The sequence below is a fragment of the Salarias fasciatus genome, chromosome 1 (assembly GCF_902148845.1).
Source record: "Salarias fasciatus chromosome 1, fSalaFa1.1, whole genome shotgun sequence".
In the NCBI taxonomy this organism is placed as follows: Eukaryota; Metazoa; Chordata; class Actinopteri; order Blenniiformes; family Blenniidae; genus Salarias; species Salarias fasciatus.
This window is the reverse complement of record NC_043745.1, coordinates 6,189,955-6,209,009: the sequence shown is the minus strand read 5'-3', so window position 1 is coordinate 6,209,009 and position 19,055 is coordinate 6,189,955. Positions and strand designations below refer to the sequence as shown.

Genomic DNA, 19,055 nt, shown 5'->3' with positions numbered 1-19,055 from the left:
AAGTAACACCAGTTGTAGTTCTGGATACAGCAGAAGTAAAGTTTGTTTTTTGGTGTAAACATACACATTTCTATGGATATCAAAGCTCTGCCACTATCAATGTTTTGCACGTGTATAAAGCTCTTGCTGTCCGGTTTAATCATTCGCCGCTTTAATAAGAGTTTAACACCACTCTGCCCTCGGGTTCGGCGGAGATTACTTCAGTAAATCCTTCACGCACGACAAAAAAACCAGGAACAGCCGCCGGCTTCAGGCCACAACTCCAGCAAACTCACGCTGGAGTTCAGAGCCTGATTTTATCAAATACTGGGAGCGACACAGCGGCGGCTCAGTGGTTATCACCCTGGATGGATGGATGGATGGATGGATGGATGGATGGATGGATGGTACCGACTCTTGCTTCGACTTGAGAACACCTTCAACAACGTACTTCGGCGTGTGTGAGTGTGTGTGTGTGTCTCACCGTCATTAATAATGGCAGTCAGCACGTTGCCCTTCTTCTTGGCGGCGTAGCGGTCGTAGGAGAGGCACTGCAGGTCTCTGAAGCTCGGCACTCCTTTGGGACATGGAGGACCTTCACAGGCCTTGTGCTCCACGCTGGCCTTGGGGCAGTGCCGGCCTCCCGGACCCGGCCTGCGCACACACACACACACACACACACACACACACACACACACACACACACAGAAGAGGTAAGGTAACATTTCAGGAATGAGAGGAAAGACTCACTAAAATCAATGACACTAAAAACTCCATTTGGTTAAACTAGAAGCAGTAAAGGTTCGCAGTGATGTTTGGAGGTCAGCGGCTCTGCTCTGGTCTTGCCCCAGTTGGAGAAACAAATGCACCTGTTTACAACGCTTTCAAGTGAAAATAGAAAAACTGGATTCCATTTTGGATTTTTTTTTTTAAAACAGCTCCCAAGGTGGAACTTTTTGAAAACACTCCCGACAGCAGGAATACTGCTAATGTGCACGACACGTGCACCGCGACTAGTGAACAGCTGTTCTGCACACGCTCAGTGGAGGGACAGTAACAGAGTGTCATGACTCCCAGGGCTTCAGAGTTGACAGTCGCCTCAATCTCAATCTGTCCAGACAAACAAACGTCCAGGTACTGGATACTCTTAATGTTTACAGTAAATTATTCTCATGGTTTCATCACAGAAACAAACAAACTGACCCACCTGGTGGTCTGGCATGCTAACTACGTTACTTTCAACAATGTTTCTGAGGAAATGGACACCATTTTCAAAACGCTGCTGTTGAAATGCAAAACACAAAAAAAAAGCGTTTTCACTTGAAACGTTGTGGTGTAAACGCAGCCCGGCTGTGGCTCAGAGCAGCAGCTGCTTCTGAACCACAAACTGACTCTACAGCCGGACTGAACCTGGATTCACTCAGGAGACATCGGCACTAAATGGTTGAAAATGCTTTTCTGCAGTAGTGTTACCATTCAATGCCTGGTTTGTGTGAAATGAGGTTAAAATATAAAGAGCCGGATTCAGTTCAGTGGAGCCTGAAGTCTCTTGTTTAAGAAAGGAGGTTGTTGTGTTTCACACACAGAGCATCTGTACCACAAATCATCCCCACCTATTATTATTAAAGTATTCTTGATCTAATTCACACTCTCTCTCTCACACACACACACACACACACACACACACACACACACATGGACGGATGGACGGACGCGGGGAGCCAGGGGACATACGGAGGGTTGTCACATTTCCTCTGTCTGAACTGGACTCCAGTACCGCAGGTCCGGCTGCACATGCTCCACTGGCTCCAGGGGCTCCAGTCCCCGTCCACGTGCTGAGGGATGGGAGTCTTACTGACACAGTCGCCTGCCCTGCACCACTGGCACAACACACACACACACACACACACACACGATCAAGATGATTGAGATGCAGACGGCTCTCGTCAGACCCGAGCGTTAAAGCCGTGATCGTCGTACCTTGTCGGCGCCACACTCCGTCCCGTCCAGCGGGGGATCCAGCTTGGTCTTGCAGGACGTGTCTCCCTCCACTAAACACCACAGGCCAGCACACATGAGGTGCTGAAACATCCACACACCAGGAAGATGCCGTCAGCTCTCACGCAACACGTACATCAAGCCCACAACGTCACATCCTTACAACAGGACTTCTCTGTTTACAGCTTATTTATCAAAAATATGAGAACATCAACCTCCATACTCTTTCTTTTTGTAGCATTTATAACAATCAAGTTCACATGAAAGTACATATTCCTGATTAATGGAGCCACTGCCTTGGTGTTTTGATATGATAGTAAATAACAGCATCCACTGAGGAAGCTTGGCACGTCGGGCGGTGAATGGGTTAAACCCCGAGGCTCACACTGAATATATATATACACATATATATATATACACACACACCTGCTGAGCAGCGACCTCGATGGTCAGAGGAAGCTAATTCTAAACATTACTTTCCAATCAAATGACAGGCTTGAAGCTCCATGTGCTGCGGTTATGTGTTAAGTCTCTACCAGGTGGAATCCACACTGCAGCTCCTGACTTAATATCAGGCTGCAGTCACAAAGGTCCCACTGCTGGAATCTCAAGCATTTTTACAGCCAAAATCTGGGGAAGGCACAAAACGCAAATATGAATGCATCACCATGGGGACTCCTGTTTGGACTGGTTTCTGTTTACAGCGGGAGTGAGTCACTTCACTGCACTGGCTTATTTTCTTATTTACACTACAATCCCCGAAGACCTTCGGCCTCCACAGAGGCTCCCTTTACGATGTGAAGGAGAGGATACAGAAAAGACGTACTACCTCATCCAGGAGGCGCTTCGGTGTTACTTCTGCCGCCACCGCCTCAAACTAAATACCGATCCCAAGCAATGTGTGTAAATCTACAAACGGGTACAATTACAAACCGAGCAGGAACTACTTAACACTGTCAACAAGCCTATAAAGCGCACATGGCCCACTTCCTTCTGTCGTCTGACATGAGTTCTAATGACAGACTGCAGAAATGTGTGTCACAGGTCGAGGTGAAACTACAGCCGGACGCCTCCACAGCTGCATGTTGGCATGTGCCAGCAGAGAGACAGCAGCTCTGCAACTGTTTCCAATCACGAAAATAGGAACGAGCTCGGAGAAACAAGTACATTCACTGGTTAAGGCTGTTTTACTGACAAAAGCAGAAGTATTTACAGTGAGACCCTATATTCACATTTGCCATGAATGCAATACGCGTATTGCAAAGCAACAACCGAAAGTCTGCTAAACTTCAGCTGAGGGGGGAGGAAGTGCAATAAATTACTTGGTAGAGCTTGTTCTCTCCCAACCGGAGGTTTGGTGATTCAAAGCCCCTCTTCACCCCGTCCACAGGTCAAAGTGTTTGTAGCAACCAATAGTGTGAAAACTGATGTGTTTTGACAGTTTTAACCATTTTTAATGTGAATTATAATTTTACGGCTATGTAATGAATCAAAGATTTTGTCTGACCATCAATGAGGGAGAGCTGCATTGTTTGTGTCCTCTATGCCATCCACCATAACTGTTTTTATGTGAGTAAACTGCACATACACCCCCAAAAAAGCTTTTCTTTTCAAGAATTGAAGTCCCATTTATGCTGGTTTGTATCTACACCGACTACAATTTACATTTTGAAAGGATTTATCTGTAAATGTGACTCCTTCATGTAATAACCTTTTAGATTAGTGGCAAAATGTTGTTATGAAAATGACTCAGATATGTTTACCCTATTGGCAACTTACAGGTTTGGCTTTTTTTTTGGAAAATACTGACTCAAACTCATTTGTCTTGTGTTACTTTAACTGCAGCGACTGGCTACGGTTTGAGAAGCGTAGATGTGAGCTTGAAACCTCCTGAAAATGACGCCGCTGTGACTTGTGTCTGTGCGTGTACAACTAAGTGAAACTGTAACTCCACCTCACCACTGTTTCTCTCCTTTTTTTTTTTTTTTTTTTTTTTTTTAGCAGAAATTCTTCCAACGGCTTTATTACATTTAAATTGGCAAAAAGTTTGACCTGACTGGCAGCCGATATATTATTGTCCATGATTACATTATTGGTTGTTCCGGTGGTCTCGAGCAGGACTGAGTGGATTCATGGCAGCAGCTGCACTCTTTGTGAGCATGAGAGAGAAAAGGATTGACGGAGCGCAGAGGACTTTTATAAATGGAAACCTTTTACAATCATCTGTTTATCAAAAATCAGACAGATCAGACTGATCGCTGAACTGAAAGGTGTTTGACACCTGATGCAGATAAAACACTACATTATCATGTGATTGAAGGAAAGGATACTCTATTGATCCAGTTGGGGAAATTGCTCCTCTGAAGGTAACTGGGGCAGTTGGTAAAGTGGTTGACAGTCCTTGACTGAAGCTTTGTGTTGACTTGTCTACCGTGGGATTCGAACCTCTGATCTCTAACCTTGAGACCCCGGTGGCCCTCACGGTGACGTTACGTCGTGTTGTTGGTTCTATGTCCCTCCTTGCTTTGGATTGGAGTGGATGTAGTGAACACTCCATGCGGCTTTACCTCCATGTCGTTGCAGAAGGTGGCGTTGGTCCCGAAGAGGATCTGGCACTGCTCGTCCACGCTGTAGTGCATGCCCGGCAGCTTGGGCGGCAGCCGGACCTGGTAGCGGCTCCGGGGGTCTGTGTGCAGCAGGCAGGCGCTGGCTTTGGATCTGTGTGAAGGTGAAGAGAGAGAAGGCTGCATTGTGTGTGCTGACCGCTGTTTTCCCTCTTCTATAGCTAAATCTGAATCCAGCAGAGGCCTGGCAGGTGCAGTGGGAATACTTCAACATTTTATGTTATTTTGAGAACAAATCTAAATGGACATTGACGCTGACATCAAATAATACACAGTGTGAGCAGAAGGCGTGCTGCACAGACGACGTCTGTGTCTCGGCGTACATTTGCCACCGCTGAGAGGGCGTGTGTGACTTTATGAAGCCGCGACTGAGACCGCAAATGAAGCTGTAATTCAACTGGTGGTTTGAGGATCTCAAGAATTTTGGCTGATGTTCAGCTACAAATATAGCACATTCTGAACTTTTGACAGGCATGTTTTCAAAGGCAGGTTTGTTAGAAGCTTCAGTTTAATCCTGATTTCAAGAAATTCGGTGAGGAATTTGAAGCAGTTTTGATGAATTAATGTGGCCGAAAATGGAAAAACAGACTTCACATTTATTGGTGTCAAAAAATGAGGTTGTATCAAATAATCTATAAGAGGTTTATCATATTATTATTACTTTGTTCTTGGCCTGACAGCAGCACGAAGAGTTTTGGTCTTCAACATAGTAACAATTCAAGTTTCATTTTTGGGTTTTTATTTAAGGATAGTTTCGTGCATTTCAAAATGAGGTCGGTTTACACAAAAATGCTGAATATGATGTAGTTTGTCTGCCAGGCCACGAGGTGGCGCTGCTGGTTGTTTCTGTAATAAAACTACTCACACGCAGAGGACAAGACACTATAAACATCAACAATGGTGATTACGCAGACGTTTGAACTGTTCACTGCAGCCGTGGAGCGCCGGCATGCGCAGCGTTTCAAAAAGTTGTGTATCCTCGGAGATGATGGCGCTGGAGCGTTTTTGAAAAGTTTAGTTTAAAGTTTCTTTTATGGAAAAACTGAACAGTAATAACTGAAAGGAACATATCACAGATCAACATCTTTCTCGGTGTAACTGGTTGCTTAATTGTCCTTCAGTTCAACTCTGGATGAATCAAAACAATGAATTTGACTCCCAATACAAATGAATGACTCGTTTCCATTTACATAATGATCCTGTCCAGATAAACAACAATCAAAATGCTGCAACACAACAAAGCTCAAATTAACGTGAGTCACAGATGTCAGTACTTGCCAACTTTCAGAAAGTGAGAACAGAACATTTTCGATCGGCTCTCAAGAGGAAAAAGAATGATCTGACTCACGAGTACGATCTAAAAAAAAAAAAAAAACACGAAAGCACATTCAGAAATAGAAGCTTCTAGTGCTGTAAACCAGTATGGGGGAGCAACGACCAACTGACCTGAGGAAGTTCTCCAGGTCATCACGGCTGCAGGAGGACCAGGACAGGTCGCTGGGGTTTCTGCCCTTCACCCACTCGCCGGACATGATGTGGGAGTGTCCGGTGCAGGTGGCGTGGTCGTCATCGTGGCTCATTCCCATGCTGAGGAAAACAACACATTCACACTGTCATCAAACACAGGGACAGAGTGTGCTCTGTTTCACCGGCTTCCTCTGCTGGAAACCTCAGCTTTGCTTAATGTGCAAGTAACAGTAAGTAGGGGAACTGTGGAAATAAGAGGTGTCAAACATAGGGCCTGCGGGCCAAAATTGGCCTGCAAGAGGCTCAAAACTGGACCGTCAAACTACAATGCTAAATGAAATCATTTCAAAGATGTTTATTCCTTCAGAGTAGCACACAACACATGACTGAGACCCAAGTAGGGATGGCTACCAAATTTGGTATTTTTATAGGTGCCAACCGAATTCCGTCGGTACTACCGAGAACTGATTCTCGTCAAATCAAACTGTACCATGTTTCAGTACCTGAACGCATCCTTGAGACTGTGAGGGAGTGGAAGAGCAGGCGAATTTCCGAGCCGGACCTGAACACAGCATTGTGCGGACACGAGCATCACGACGTCAGTAGCTAGCATGTTAAGAAAGCAGGCATGGCCAGAAAGTGCTGCCTCCACTTTTCAAAATGTGATGCAGATTAAAGTCGCTGCAGAGGGAATATTTCTAATCTCAGGAAGTGCCGAATTAAGCACAAGACTTTTCTCAAGGCCACAACTCCTGCATTTGGCACTGCTAGCACACTATCATCAGTTAGCACGTCGGCGACGGCTAGCGACTTGTCTGCAGCCAGCAGCATATTAAGATTAATTACCACATAAACAAAAGTACTGAAAAGTGGTACCGATTCCCAGGTAGCGGATATTGGTACCAAATTGGTTCAAATGTTAACGGTGCCCATCCCTAGACCCAAGTGGAGATATCTGTGCCATGAACGCTAGCAAACTAGCATCAGGTCATGAGAGACCTGAACACACACACACACACACACACACACACACACACACACACACACACACACACACACACACACACACACACACACACACACACACACACATTTGAACATTTGGAAATTTACCAATTAACTTAGAAAAGCATGTTTGTGGAAGACAGAGAACCCAAAGAAACCCCACCACACAGAGAGTGAGTGCTAACTTCAAACAAAAGAGCTTTCTTGGTAGCAGATTCAAACCAGGAATCTTCTGATGGGGTAATATCTCAACCCAACTCCCCCGCACTGTAAATGCCGTAACACAAGAGCAATTCAGCTCCATGCTGACTGTGAATGTGCTGACCTTTAGGAGGGTGGAGTCTGAAGTCTTGATCTAAAACAGTTCTCTCAAATTCAGCAAAGATGCTGAGTCCATTTTTAATTTTGTGCTTTGAAAAAGAGCAAAGTACATCCACTTTTCAAAACCTGTTGAAAGTGAGTCACAAGAGTATTTAACTGAGATCCCATTTTCACAACATCACTTTAAGTGGAAAAGCATGGTTTTTTGCATTTTCGTGTCAGAAACGTTTTGCAAGTAAACGTTTCCAAAACGACGCTGGATAACATGGAAATGGCAGACGTCTATTAAGCCATGGTACACATGCTCAATAGCAGCGTTTCAGCCATTTCCATGGTCAGAATGTCAACACATTATATCTGTTTCACATGCGGCAGATATAATGTCCAAGGGCCTTTGACAGTTTGTGTGTGTGTGAATTTGTTTTCTGAAGAGTGTGTAAGGGTTTGGCTTTGAAAATGACACTTAATCAGACTTTGACTCAAGAGAACATCTTGAATAAAACATCTTTTAATTGTTGCTGGATTTCACTTTGCTTCAGGCTGTTTTTTATTTCCATAATTCAGCATTGACGGTATCCAGACATCTGTACAGCGAACTGGGTTCTTCAATGCATCCTGTCTGTCTTATGAACTAATCTACCTCTGAATGGCTACAAGCAGAAACATATGAATGAATAAGTACTCCGCCGCCTCCTGCTTTTATGGCATATTTGAACAAGCGAACACTTGATCTTCTTTGATGCTGCTGCCTGCTCATACAGGAGATCGTTTTGAACACGGCCTCAAGGACAATTACCACTTTCACCATGAAATCAACGAAGGAAAGAGGAGAAGCAGAACATAACCGACAAGCATTTCCTTCTTGGTCAGAAATAGCTTGTTCCATTCAGATTTTGACCAGTCGTCCGTGCAGGATTCCTCCATTTCGAGATATTGGAGCGTTTTCTTTCATGTCATGGCCGTTTGAAATCCCAGCTACAACATTTCAATGGGATTGAACACTGGGCTTGTTTTTCTTGCCAAGGCCATTTCATAACGCTCCATTTCTTCTTTTTGAGCCATTCCTTAGTGGATTTGCTGGTGTGCTTAGGATCATTATCCCAAGCACAACTTTGACTTTTGGACAGATGACTTCACACCATCTTTGGGTTTTCTTTGATTTTATTCAGAATTCATGGCTGAGTCGATGGCTTCAAGCTCCATGTCAGCAAAGCGAACCCAGAACCTTTCTCACCCCGTCCTGTACAGGAGGTACGGGGTTCTTTAGAAGGTTTAAAGTGTTCACTGGCGCTGAAGCTGTGAGCCATCTCTGATGTTCATTTAGGCAACAGAGGCAGAAACCATGTCTTTAATCTCTTTGTAGCTGCAAACCTTCGTCTGCTTATTCCTCTTGGTTCCTAAAGGTTCTCTACCAGTCCTCTTCATCTGAAACCCTTTGAGCTATTTGATGGGAGAGTGTGCATAGATCTGTGACCCCCAGAGGTCGATTCACTGGAGTTTTTTTTTTTTTTTTTTAGTTTCAGTGGTTTTCTTACATGAACCCTTTCTGCTCAAGACAGACATTTAATCTTGTGCTCTACTGACAGACTAACTGCAGATCCTGCGGGAAACGTTGTCATGGTGCCTTTCTGAATCGAGTACTTAGATCTTGTGCCCAAACGTCCTGAGGTGGTAGAACTGGAACAAACTGACACTTGTTATAAATCATTTTGATATTCCTCTCGTAGTAAAATGATTTTTTTAAACTTGATCTTTTTAAAACATGTCACACACGTAGGTATGTATAACTTTTTTTTTTCCTTCTCTAAATGCCTTGGAGAGCTCTTTAGATCTTGGCACGATGACAGAAAACACTTCAGTCGGTAAAAATAGAGCTGAGCCTGAAGCTTCCAGGCTTGACTGCTACAAATTCCACCTGTCAGGAAGTGTGGATCGTTTTCACCTCATCTCAAAAATCTGATTCGAACATCTGTGACAAACGATGAAAATGACGATTAAAACAAAGTCTGTGCTGTTCAAGAACATGTGATTCTTACCACTTTAAACAGAATGAAACCATCACAGACCCTTACAAACGGATGGCTGAAATGGATGGAAAGTCCACCAAAATGTCCAGATTTCAGTGGCTCCGGGCAATTGCTGTGGTGTAGAACGGACACATAAAATGACCCGAACGTTTAATGTTTTCACTCAAAAACAGCTTGTAAAAAGGGCTTAAAAGTAAGACAGAAAGAGCTTCAACCACATAAATAACTATAGTTTCACCCCCTGCACTTTGTTATCATGATTTCTTCATAAAGAATACATTTCTGCATCTCTCCTGAAGTTCTCTGAATCATGGTTTGAGGGCTAAACGTTAACATTTTACTTTTCCACCACAGTTTTACATACACAACTCATTTACCGAGACGTGACAGATTCTTGTGACACAGAACCTTACATTACAGTATATTTGTAATCTATGTGAACTGAACAGTTTCGAGGAACAACAGTGAGCAGATGGCAGATATTTCCAGTAGTCGAAGCTTTCCAGACACACGGAGCTGCCGTGCACACGCTGCAGAGCGGAGAAGCACATCCTACATGAACACACCTGCAGCATACTGATGGAGCCCAGCCGGAGCCTGAGGGGAGGATCTCTCACTCGCACTTCATCTGCGCACGCACAACTTTTGTCGGTCTGACAGATACAAATGGAGAGCAGCGGAGGAAGGAGTGTGTGCTGAAACGGGCAGGATTTCACTTGGGCACAGATACCGTGTGTGTGTGTGTGTGTGTGTTTTTCCATCCAAAGCCGTGACCTACATTTGCAAATTAAAAACAACAACCTCGCCTGAAATCCAGGCACAGGCTCACAAAACCAATGAATTACAAGAGCAGGCTGTTTTTCTCTTGTTGAACTTAGAGCGAGATATAATTACATTTCAGGATTGATACTTGTCCTTTTCCACTGCAGACTGCGGCGCTCTGCCCTCCGAGCAGAGGAAACAACAGCGGTAAACAACTGCCCAAGTAGAGACGAAAAGGACTTCACAAAGTGGAAATATCTGAATAACAGTAAAACAACATGGAGCAGTGAGGACAGGTAGTTTTCTGCTAACAGCGATGAAGCCCAGGCCGGGCTTGAGTGTACATGTTCTGCCTGTGCTTGTGAGGGTTTACTACTTTGGGTTTCTTTGACAATCGCATGCTTTGCAGGTGAAGAAGTGGCTCTTAATCTGTTGTAACGGTGTGTGTCTGTATATCTAATCAACTGACAGCGAGCTCTGAGTCTCTCTGCTCTACACTGAGCTCCAGCTGTCACTTTCACTGCTGCTTGGCAAATCTTCCCTTGTAACAGCAAAATGGAAAGATGCACAAATCATACTTAAGTTAATAAAATAGGAGATGGTGAGAACAAACAGCGTCATGTTTCCATGACCACACAGTCACGTGGTTCTAAACTGGAATTATTTCCTGTTTTCATGTGGAGCCATGAATGCCGCCTCCATCTGCAGTGATCTGCATCCCTCACGGGCCTACGGGAGCCTTCTCAGCTCAAACAAGCCAACACAGGGACGGACTCAGAGCATCTTTGAGAAGCTGTGCTTTCAGTTGCTCTGAGCCGTACTGTCCTGTAAATTCCGTGTCAGGGTTGGAGAATCCTGGTCCTGGAGGGTCGCAGTCCTGTATGTTTTCAACAACCCCCTGAATCTAATGAAAGCCTGAGAACGAGTCACTCATTCTGTCTAACTCTGTTGTTTTTCTTTATGCCAAATTCATCTTTCTCTTCAGCCTTTAACAATTTGATTACTGGCAGAACCGAGCCAAGGCGGGACACCGGGCCCCGAGGTGTGATTTTCCACAGTGAGCCAGCTTCTGCTAGGCTCCCTGTGCTGTGGAGTCCCACTGTGGAGCCTCACACATTCACACAGGCTCTGGTTTGCCTCTGGTTCACCTCGGTTACTAGTTTGGATGTCAGCACCGACTCCACCTCTGTGCCATTACATGATGAAGAGGAAGAACAACAGCTTTATTCTGATATATGTCGATGCACCAGTGGAGAACATGGAACACTTCCATCAACTTCCTGATTTAAAAAGATGCTGCTAACATATCAGTGTTAAAAAAAAAAAAGGAGGAGCAGTGATTTTTAGCCGTGTTTCAGAATCCTCCTGTTCTCTGAAGCATTTCACTGTGTTTTAGTCATTCATCTGCAGGGGAGCCTCCGTCCATTCATCCTGTGTGAAATCTGCTGCTTTAAGATTGTCGTTTGGTTTCGTTCCAGACTTCCACACTGAACTGAACTGAAATGAGCCTCAGAGATCAGCTTTTACACACATGCTGCTGTGCTTTAATAGGCACTCGAGACAGGAAAATGATTCCTGGTAATTTGTGCGCCTGGGAAAGAGTGATCCCTCCTTAACGGGTGTGCTTGCTGGTTAACAGTGGGATCCCCGTCCTGTGCCAGGTTGTTACCTTTTGTGCTCCCCAAAGCTGGAACGGAGCAGCTTGATAGAAATGGCGATAACTCCTTCGGAGCCTGAAAGCTGCTACGAAGCCCTGTAGACTTTGGCAGGATTTCTGGGTGAAAGTGGTCTTACTTCAGTGAGACCGTGCCGTCAGCAGTAGATACTGCACATGGCCACACTCAACACGTTTATCTTGACATCAAATAGGATTTTTTTTTACAAATATAATGACTTGAGATCCTGTTTACATGACAACATTTCAGCATTTCGAGTCTACAAAGCAATAAAAAATGGGTATAATTGTTGGCCATAGCCAATAAACGATCTACAGACAGAATGTTTTACTGGAATAGACTCCAAAATCATACGTCAAGCACAGAACAGAGACGATCAGTGCAGACGACAGCAAATCGAAGGGTTGGCAGCATTTTGGCTGTCAGAGGTCGGAAAATGAAAATGGTGGGAAAGTAACAGACCGGACCAAAACAATCTGCAAATATCACATGTAGCCTTTAATTATTTATTGAAGGTTATTGATTTTCTTCATAGTTTATTGTATGTGAGATTTGTATTAAAATTCAATTGATTTATTCGATAATTTAAGTTATTACTTTGCAAAACAAGTAGATATGTCTTACTGTGTGCCTTTCAGAGTCACTGTATCTAAATTAAAAAGAAATTGAATTTGATAGTGTTGGATTACAAAGAAAAAATATTTCAGTCACAATTTGTCTTTAAACTGATTTTGTTAAAAGAAATTGTGAAAAAAAAGGTGTCATGGAAATAGCATCGAGAATCGTATCAAAACCTCAGTTTAGCGAATCGTTACATCCATACTGAAGGCATAAAGGATATCACATACAGAGTTTCCATTAAGGATTTCCTTTAGCGGTCCACTTCAGCCCATCTTTAGAAAGCCTTGACCGAGGAAAGGTGGGGATAAACTTCGTATATCTGGTTCATTTTTTCCATGGTTGAGCTGTAAACTTTGTTTGAGGATAGAGTTACAGACTGTGTTCAGAGATGATGTTTTTCATGATTTCTACCAAACAACTGAACAAAAGAAAAGATGTGTTGGTGATGGACCGCTTGGACATCGGGAGTGAAATATGGAGGCTGCTCCATGTTGTCTCTGAAACTTCAATTTAATAAACTATCATAAAGTAGAGAAAACAGTAGAAGGCTGTGAATGGGCTGCAGATCTGTCACGTTTAATATTTTTCTAGTCAATTACATCAAAAACATTTTACTCTTTCGTCTGCTTCGTCCTGGTAACATTCATTATCATGAGGAGCACAGCGCCTCCTGCACATCAACATTTTGTGCTTGAACCACAGAAAAGCTTGAGCACGATTCTTCAGCATTTTCACATCAAGACCATAACATGAAACACGGCCTCTTCCAATCTGAACTGAACTTACTTGTGTCCCAGCTCGTGGGCGATGGTGAAGGCCAAATTGAGTCCATTGTCCTCTGCGAGGACACACTTCCGCTTGGCGCTGCAGATGCCTCCCAGATAAGCAATACCTGGAACACAATGAGAGCACGGCACTGCCTTTTAACAGCAGCGCTTGGACAAAGACTCAAACACACACTGCTCACAGTCCAGAGTCAGCGACTGGAAATCTTCTGTTAGACTCCAAGAACATGAAGTGAATACGGTTTCAACAAGTCACATCATTTGAAGAAAACTTGAGAAGTGCTTCTCCGTCCCTCACTAAGCCCCCACTCTCAAGTGAAAACAGACAACTTTAGATGACAACAGTGCTAAGAGCTGCTGAAAATACAACCTTTAAAAAAGCAGATCGAGTTATTTTGTTTCATCACAATATTCAATTACATTTTCAAATTTCCTGAGAATTAGTCCTAGGAACTTTTAAAAACATCGGAGCTCTTCCAAACGTCTCTGGTAACGATCTGGAGACGTCCTGCACCTTCCTGATGATGCTCTCTCACTACTGCCTGATCCTTCATGTAGAGGAAGAGTTCAGCTCTCTCAGTTGGATTTAGTTCCGGACTGATTGCTGGACGCACAGTTCATCTTTCTTCTTTGTGCTGCTGGAAGTTTAAAGACCTGAGAGTTTCCCCTTAAACTCAGCGTAGTGAAGGGTGACAGCATTTTACGCCGAGTAGTTTGGACATTTCCCTCCAGGATTCATTTGGTGCCCTATCCAAGAGATGAATTCCCAGAGAGCTAAACGTAGGTTTCAGAGACTATTCCCGCAGAAAGACAGTGGTACATCATGACACTTGTTGCCCGTCTTGTCCTCTCTGGCCTCGGTGCATGAACAGAGTTCAGCTTTAGCGTTTGGCTCCGTCTACAAGCAGAACATCACAATGTCTCAGCTCAGCCTGAAGCTCTCTCTATGTCCTGCGTGAGGTTTGTAACCTTCCCATGTTTCTTTTATTGATGTTTTCCAGAGCTCCAAATGCAGGAAGCATCTGAAAAATATTTTCAAGAAGTTTCCCAGGTACCTGCTGAAACGAGGGCTTCAGGACACTTTCACAAAACGTACCTTTGTTTCAAAAAGGTTAATGTTTCATGTACTATTTTCCATTGTGTGGGATGTTTTTGTCATTCCAGTTTGACAGACTGTCTAAAACAATCTAGAATTATAATGTTACCTTGTTGTACTGAGGTTCCGTCCCACAGTCCTCAGACCTGTTTGGTGTAAATCGGTGTATCTAAACTTTCCCTGTGATGATCCTGACCTGTCCAGGGCGTATCCTGCCTTCAGTCCATTACTGGCTGGGATCGGCTTCAATCCTTTGCCACTCTGAGTTGGGCTAAGTGCTAAAGATAAAAGATGGGTGGATGGATGTTGCAGCCTTGATTATACAGCCACATCAGAGGAAACAAAGTAAACATTCAGGTTTAAAAGAACTAACAGCTTCCAGTCATTTCCTGGTAAAATCCTAATGGACTGATGTATAACGGGGAAAACAGGCTGGGTGTTTTTGGCCTGCAGTGCTGAGTGAGCAGCTTTCACGGCTTGCTCACTGGCCGGTTGGATTCCCTTTAAATGAAAACGGGATGCTGGACGTGAGCGAAGCCGCACCATACGCCCTATAAAGCCCATGTGAATCAAACAAAGCTGATTGTGGATACTGCGCAGTGAGGTCAGAGGTGTGGCCGAGATTTTCTGCAGCATCAAAGATCCGTTGAAGCCAGCACTTCTGAGGCTAAAGCCCCCGGACAAAACGCCGCGATCCACAGTGCGGTGCTTATCAGCGCTGGGCTTCGACCTGATGTTGGGGGCGAGCTATCTGATCAAACAGTGATGTGTTGGCTCACATAGCCGGCGGCGCATTGGGCCAGACAGCCTCAAAAGAGCCACAAAGCCACATCAGCCCTGTGGACTCACAGCGCTGCGCGACCCACAAGCAGCTTCAGCCGGCCATTTATTTTGCGCTAATTAGCCGTTACAACATGAAGGGCCTTTCGCTGAGCCACTGAATCCCGGCAGTCAAAACTCCCAGTGCTGACAACACAGACCTGAGTCAGCCTGGAAGAGACGCTTTGTTTTCCCCCTCTCTCACACACACACACATACATATGCTTACACATAACACATGCTTATACTTGTTCACCGCTAAATGACCCCACTGACCTTGATGTTGCACTAACCCACCCCCGCAGACCCCCACACACACTGTATACAGATACACACCAATGGAGTCACATATACTGAAAACTCTCTCATGCAAAACAAAAAAAATAAATAAATAATGAAAGTGAGTTAAAACGTCACAAACATAGTAACCACATCAGTAATATCATCAATCAAATCAAACACAACAATCAGCTTCTCACAGTCTTTCGAGATTCATACCATACCATACCCGACGACGCAATACCGCTGTTCAGTTGTGTAACAATACGACACGCTAACGCTTACGTATGCAGATGATGTGATTGTCTTTGTGCTTTGAGATCTGTTCTTTCAAACATCAACTCTGATCGCAGAACACACTCACAGCCTCCCCACAGGTCGACCTTCCACAATCCATCGTGATTCATTCTAACAGCTCTGCAACAATTCTTCCTTTACTTCAGCAGTAATTAGGCCTTTTAAGGTTATATACTATATGTGTACATTTTTCAGGTCAATATAACCCTCTGTTAGTTGAGCTAACTTTTTATGAAGAAATTGCAATTGATGCCACATTTCTTCTATAGTTCCATTTTTCATTTGCGGAGTGAGAATGCAGTGTATGCCAAAACACATTATTACAATGCAGTCTGGCTTTTGCAATATGTCTAATATTGTGATAACAATTAATTTTCAATATATTGTGTAGTTCAACTGACAAACATGAAATTAGTGAGTCAATGAGTGAAACAATTAGCATTAGGAATGCAGAACATAAAGCTGCTTGATAGTCATATTATCAGTGCACTGTCCACAGGACATAGGAGACTACTACAGTAAAGCCATCGCTGCCTAATGAGCAATCAGGAGTTCCGCAGTTTCAGGAAAAGATACAAGAGTCTCCCAAAGAAGGAAGATGAGCTCAAAGACACCTTTCTGATCTTTGTCAATAGTCAGTTTTTCTAAAGCAGGCCAGATGTTTAATTGTCGAAAAACAACCAGAATGTAGAAAATATTTTTCATGAGGTGTTTAAACTGTACCTCAAAAGTCCCAGTGAAGCCTCCTAAACAGGCTTCTAACCTCTCTGAACTGACACAAAGGAAACAATGCCGCTGAGTAAAACACTACAGTCTGACTCCACAGATGTATTTGTTCATATTTGCCCACTGAACTGAACTTTCATTAAAAAAACATGAACTGTCACACAAATCCTTGTTTCTGTCTTCCACACACTTCCTTCCCCTCAGCTCCGCCCATGACCTGGTCAACAAACCCAAAGTCTCTTCTGCTGCTCGCCAAAAACTCCTCTATGCATGTTCTGAACGACTCCACCTGAAGAATATCACAGGATCATTTCACTCTGAGTGGATTGCAGTTGGTTTTCTACTCTGCTGATTTGATGCCAGGTCGGCTTCACACATGTGAAGGTCTAACTTCTCGCCTCACACCGTTTCTGATCGACCAAGAAGTTGCAGATGGTTCCACGAGTGAAATATGAAAACATAACAATGAAATCGTTTCCACATTTATGCTCAAGTGTTTTATTACAACAAGCAAAGCACAGGTGTGCACAATCAGTGGTTTGTTGCACTAAGTCAGCGTTGAACCATCGCACATGACAGTAAAAACCCTGTAAAAACCGTGGAGTCACATACGGCTTCGGATACAGGTGTGAGTGAGTGACTGAAACTCAAACTGATCTGGATATCCATGGCATTAAAATCTGCAGAGAAACTTTAAGCAGCCAAAATTCAATTGTGAAGAAACCCCCTCAGCACCATGGAGGGGTGAAAACACTCAGGGGAGGGAACCATCAACTCAAATGCCCCATTTTTGTAACATTTGGTCACTTTTTGAAGTGATGAGAACAGAACCAGGGGGGCGGAATATAGGTTTTTCAAGCAGGCTGTGATTACCGTGAAGCTCAAAGTGGGTCACACACACACACACACACACACACACACACACACACACACACACACACACACACACACACACACACACACACACACACACACACACACACACACACACACTTGGGCCTGCGTGCACAAAGAGCAGGAGTGTTCTCATTGTGCAGGAAGATTAGCAGATTGAGAGCATTATGTCAGGGCCGATCCGAGCCGAGCCGGGCCGGGCCGAGCAGGGCCAGGCATGGCCAGGAGCTGCCACAGCGCCTGCCGCCGCCCCGCCTCTGTCTACTGTATGCTTCCATTACCTCATGCCTCTGCAGGGCTCGGTATCACGTGATAACAGAGTGAGCAAATGCCTCCATACGTCATATGTCGCTCTGCATTGAGCCAGTGGAAATTTCAACAAGTTCTTCAGCTGCGCTTGTTGAAAATCTGGTTGCTTCTTCCAAAAAATGGCCTTCAAGGGAAGCGGTGCATCGACGACATCAGCAGGAATGAAGCTGCATCTGCAGTGTCTTCAGAGTGCAGACAGACATTATCGATATGAACGATGAACGATGAAATGAACGATAGGTTCAGAGCGGCGATCGTGTAAACGCCCTGAAGTAACGGCTCCGCCGCGAGACAGGAAGGCTGCTTCGCCAGGGTTTCAGTCAGCCTGTCATCAATGAAATGAAGGCTATTCACCCTGATTATCCAGTTACAGTGAGGTCTGTCACTGGGTGGAGCATTCCAGGCTTTAACTGGACATTCTGCCCTCACAGTAAACAACGTAACAACAACAATGACGTGAGCACGGTTTGAAAATAATACGTTAAAGTAACGCCAATACCGCTGGCAGTCAGGGAGACAGACCATAAAAACCATAAAGTAAATGAAATTAAGTGTTTTCCAAATGTTTGGAAAAAACAATGTTTGCCAAAACTTGCTACAAATCTAATTTCCAATCTATATTCTGGCCTTTGGAATAATTTCGGCATTAAGGTTGACACATTTCTATATTTAACTTTCAAAAACACAACATTCAAATGGGGGCAGCTAAAAGCTGAACCTCCCTTCGGAGTCTCAATCCAAAACCTGTTTTCCATAAACTGTCACCATTGCTTACTCGAGGGTCATTTAAATCAATGACGTTCTGAGTGAGTTAACGTAAAAAACAAGCTTCAAAAGCTGGAGGTGAGACGGTCAGTACCTCTCCCTGACTGTAGAGGGCAGTGCTGAGCACAGGGTTTCAACAGGAACTGAGCTTTCTTCATTTCTACAGCCTGCTGTCCTCCGAGTGGATACATACAGAGCGTTCTCCTGTCACCGTGGAAACGGACTTCGTTTCCAAAACATTGCCGTCTAAAAGTGGAATCAGTTGTATCAACGAAGACGTGCAAAACGATCCAACTGAAACCAGACCAGCAGCCTCGGGCCGATAGAGACGCAATTCCCCAGGTGATCGTGCGGCATGTGTGCATGTGAGACATGATAGCAGGATGCATGATGGGAAGAAGGTGAGCAGGTGGGTCGAACTGGAGGCTTCAGGCAGCGAGTTAAATATCTCAACACAACTGAAGCGCAAATAAAATAATGATGAATGTTATTTCAAAACGCACAGGGAGAGGACACGAACGCACACAGATGACGGAATACTGAGATAACCAGAGCGCGCCCGCGCACACACACACACACACACACACACACTGGGGAGACTGCTC

At 44.3% G+C, this 19,055-nt stretch overlaps 1 protein-coding gene across 2 annotated transcripts in view; it reads right to left on the bottom strand.

Moving 5' to 3' along the window:
• The window catches only part of adamts17 (ADAM metallopeptidase with thrombospondin type 1 motif, 17), an 86,798-nt gene that overhangs the window by 25,945 nt on the left and 41,798 nt on the right, over positions 1-19,055 (bottom strand). For both annotated transcript variants that reach the window (XM_030098040.1, XM_030098048.1), the window contains exons 8-13: positions 13,267-13,372; positions 6,048-6,188; positions 4,545-4,695; positions 1,960-2,061; positions 1,714-1,859; positions 464-633 (exon numbers count right to left, since the gene is read on the bottom strand). In XM_030098040.1, the coding sequence (XP_029953900.1) occupies positions 464-633; positions 1,714-1,859; positions 1,960-2,061; positions 4,545-4,695; positions 6,048-6,188; positions 13,267-13,372 (816 nt within the window). The remainder of the gene's footprint in view (positions 1-463; positions 634-1,713; positions 1,860-1,959; positions 2,062-4,544; positions 4,696-6,047; positions 6,189-13,266; positions 13,373-19,055) is intronic.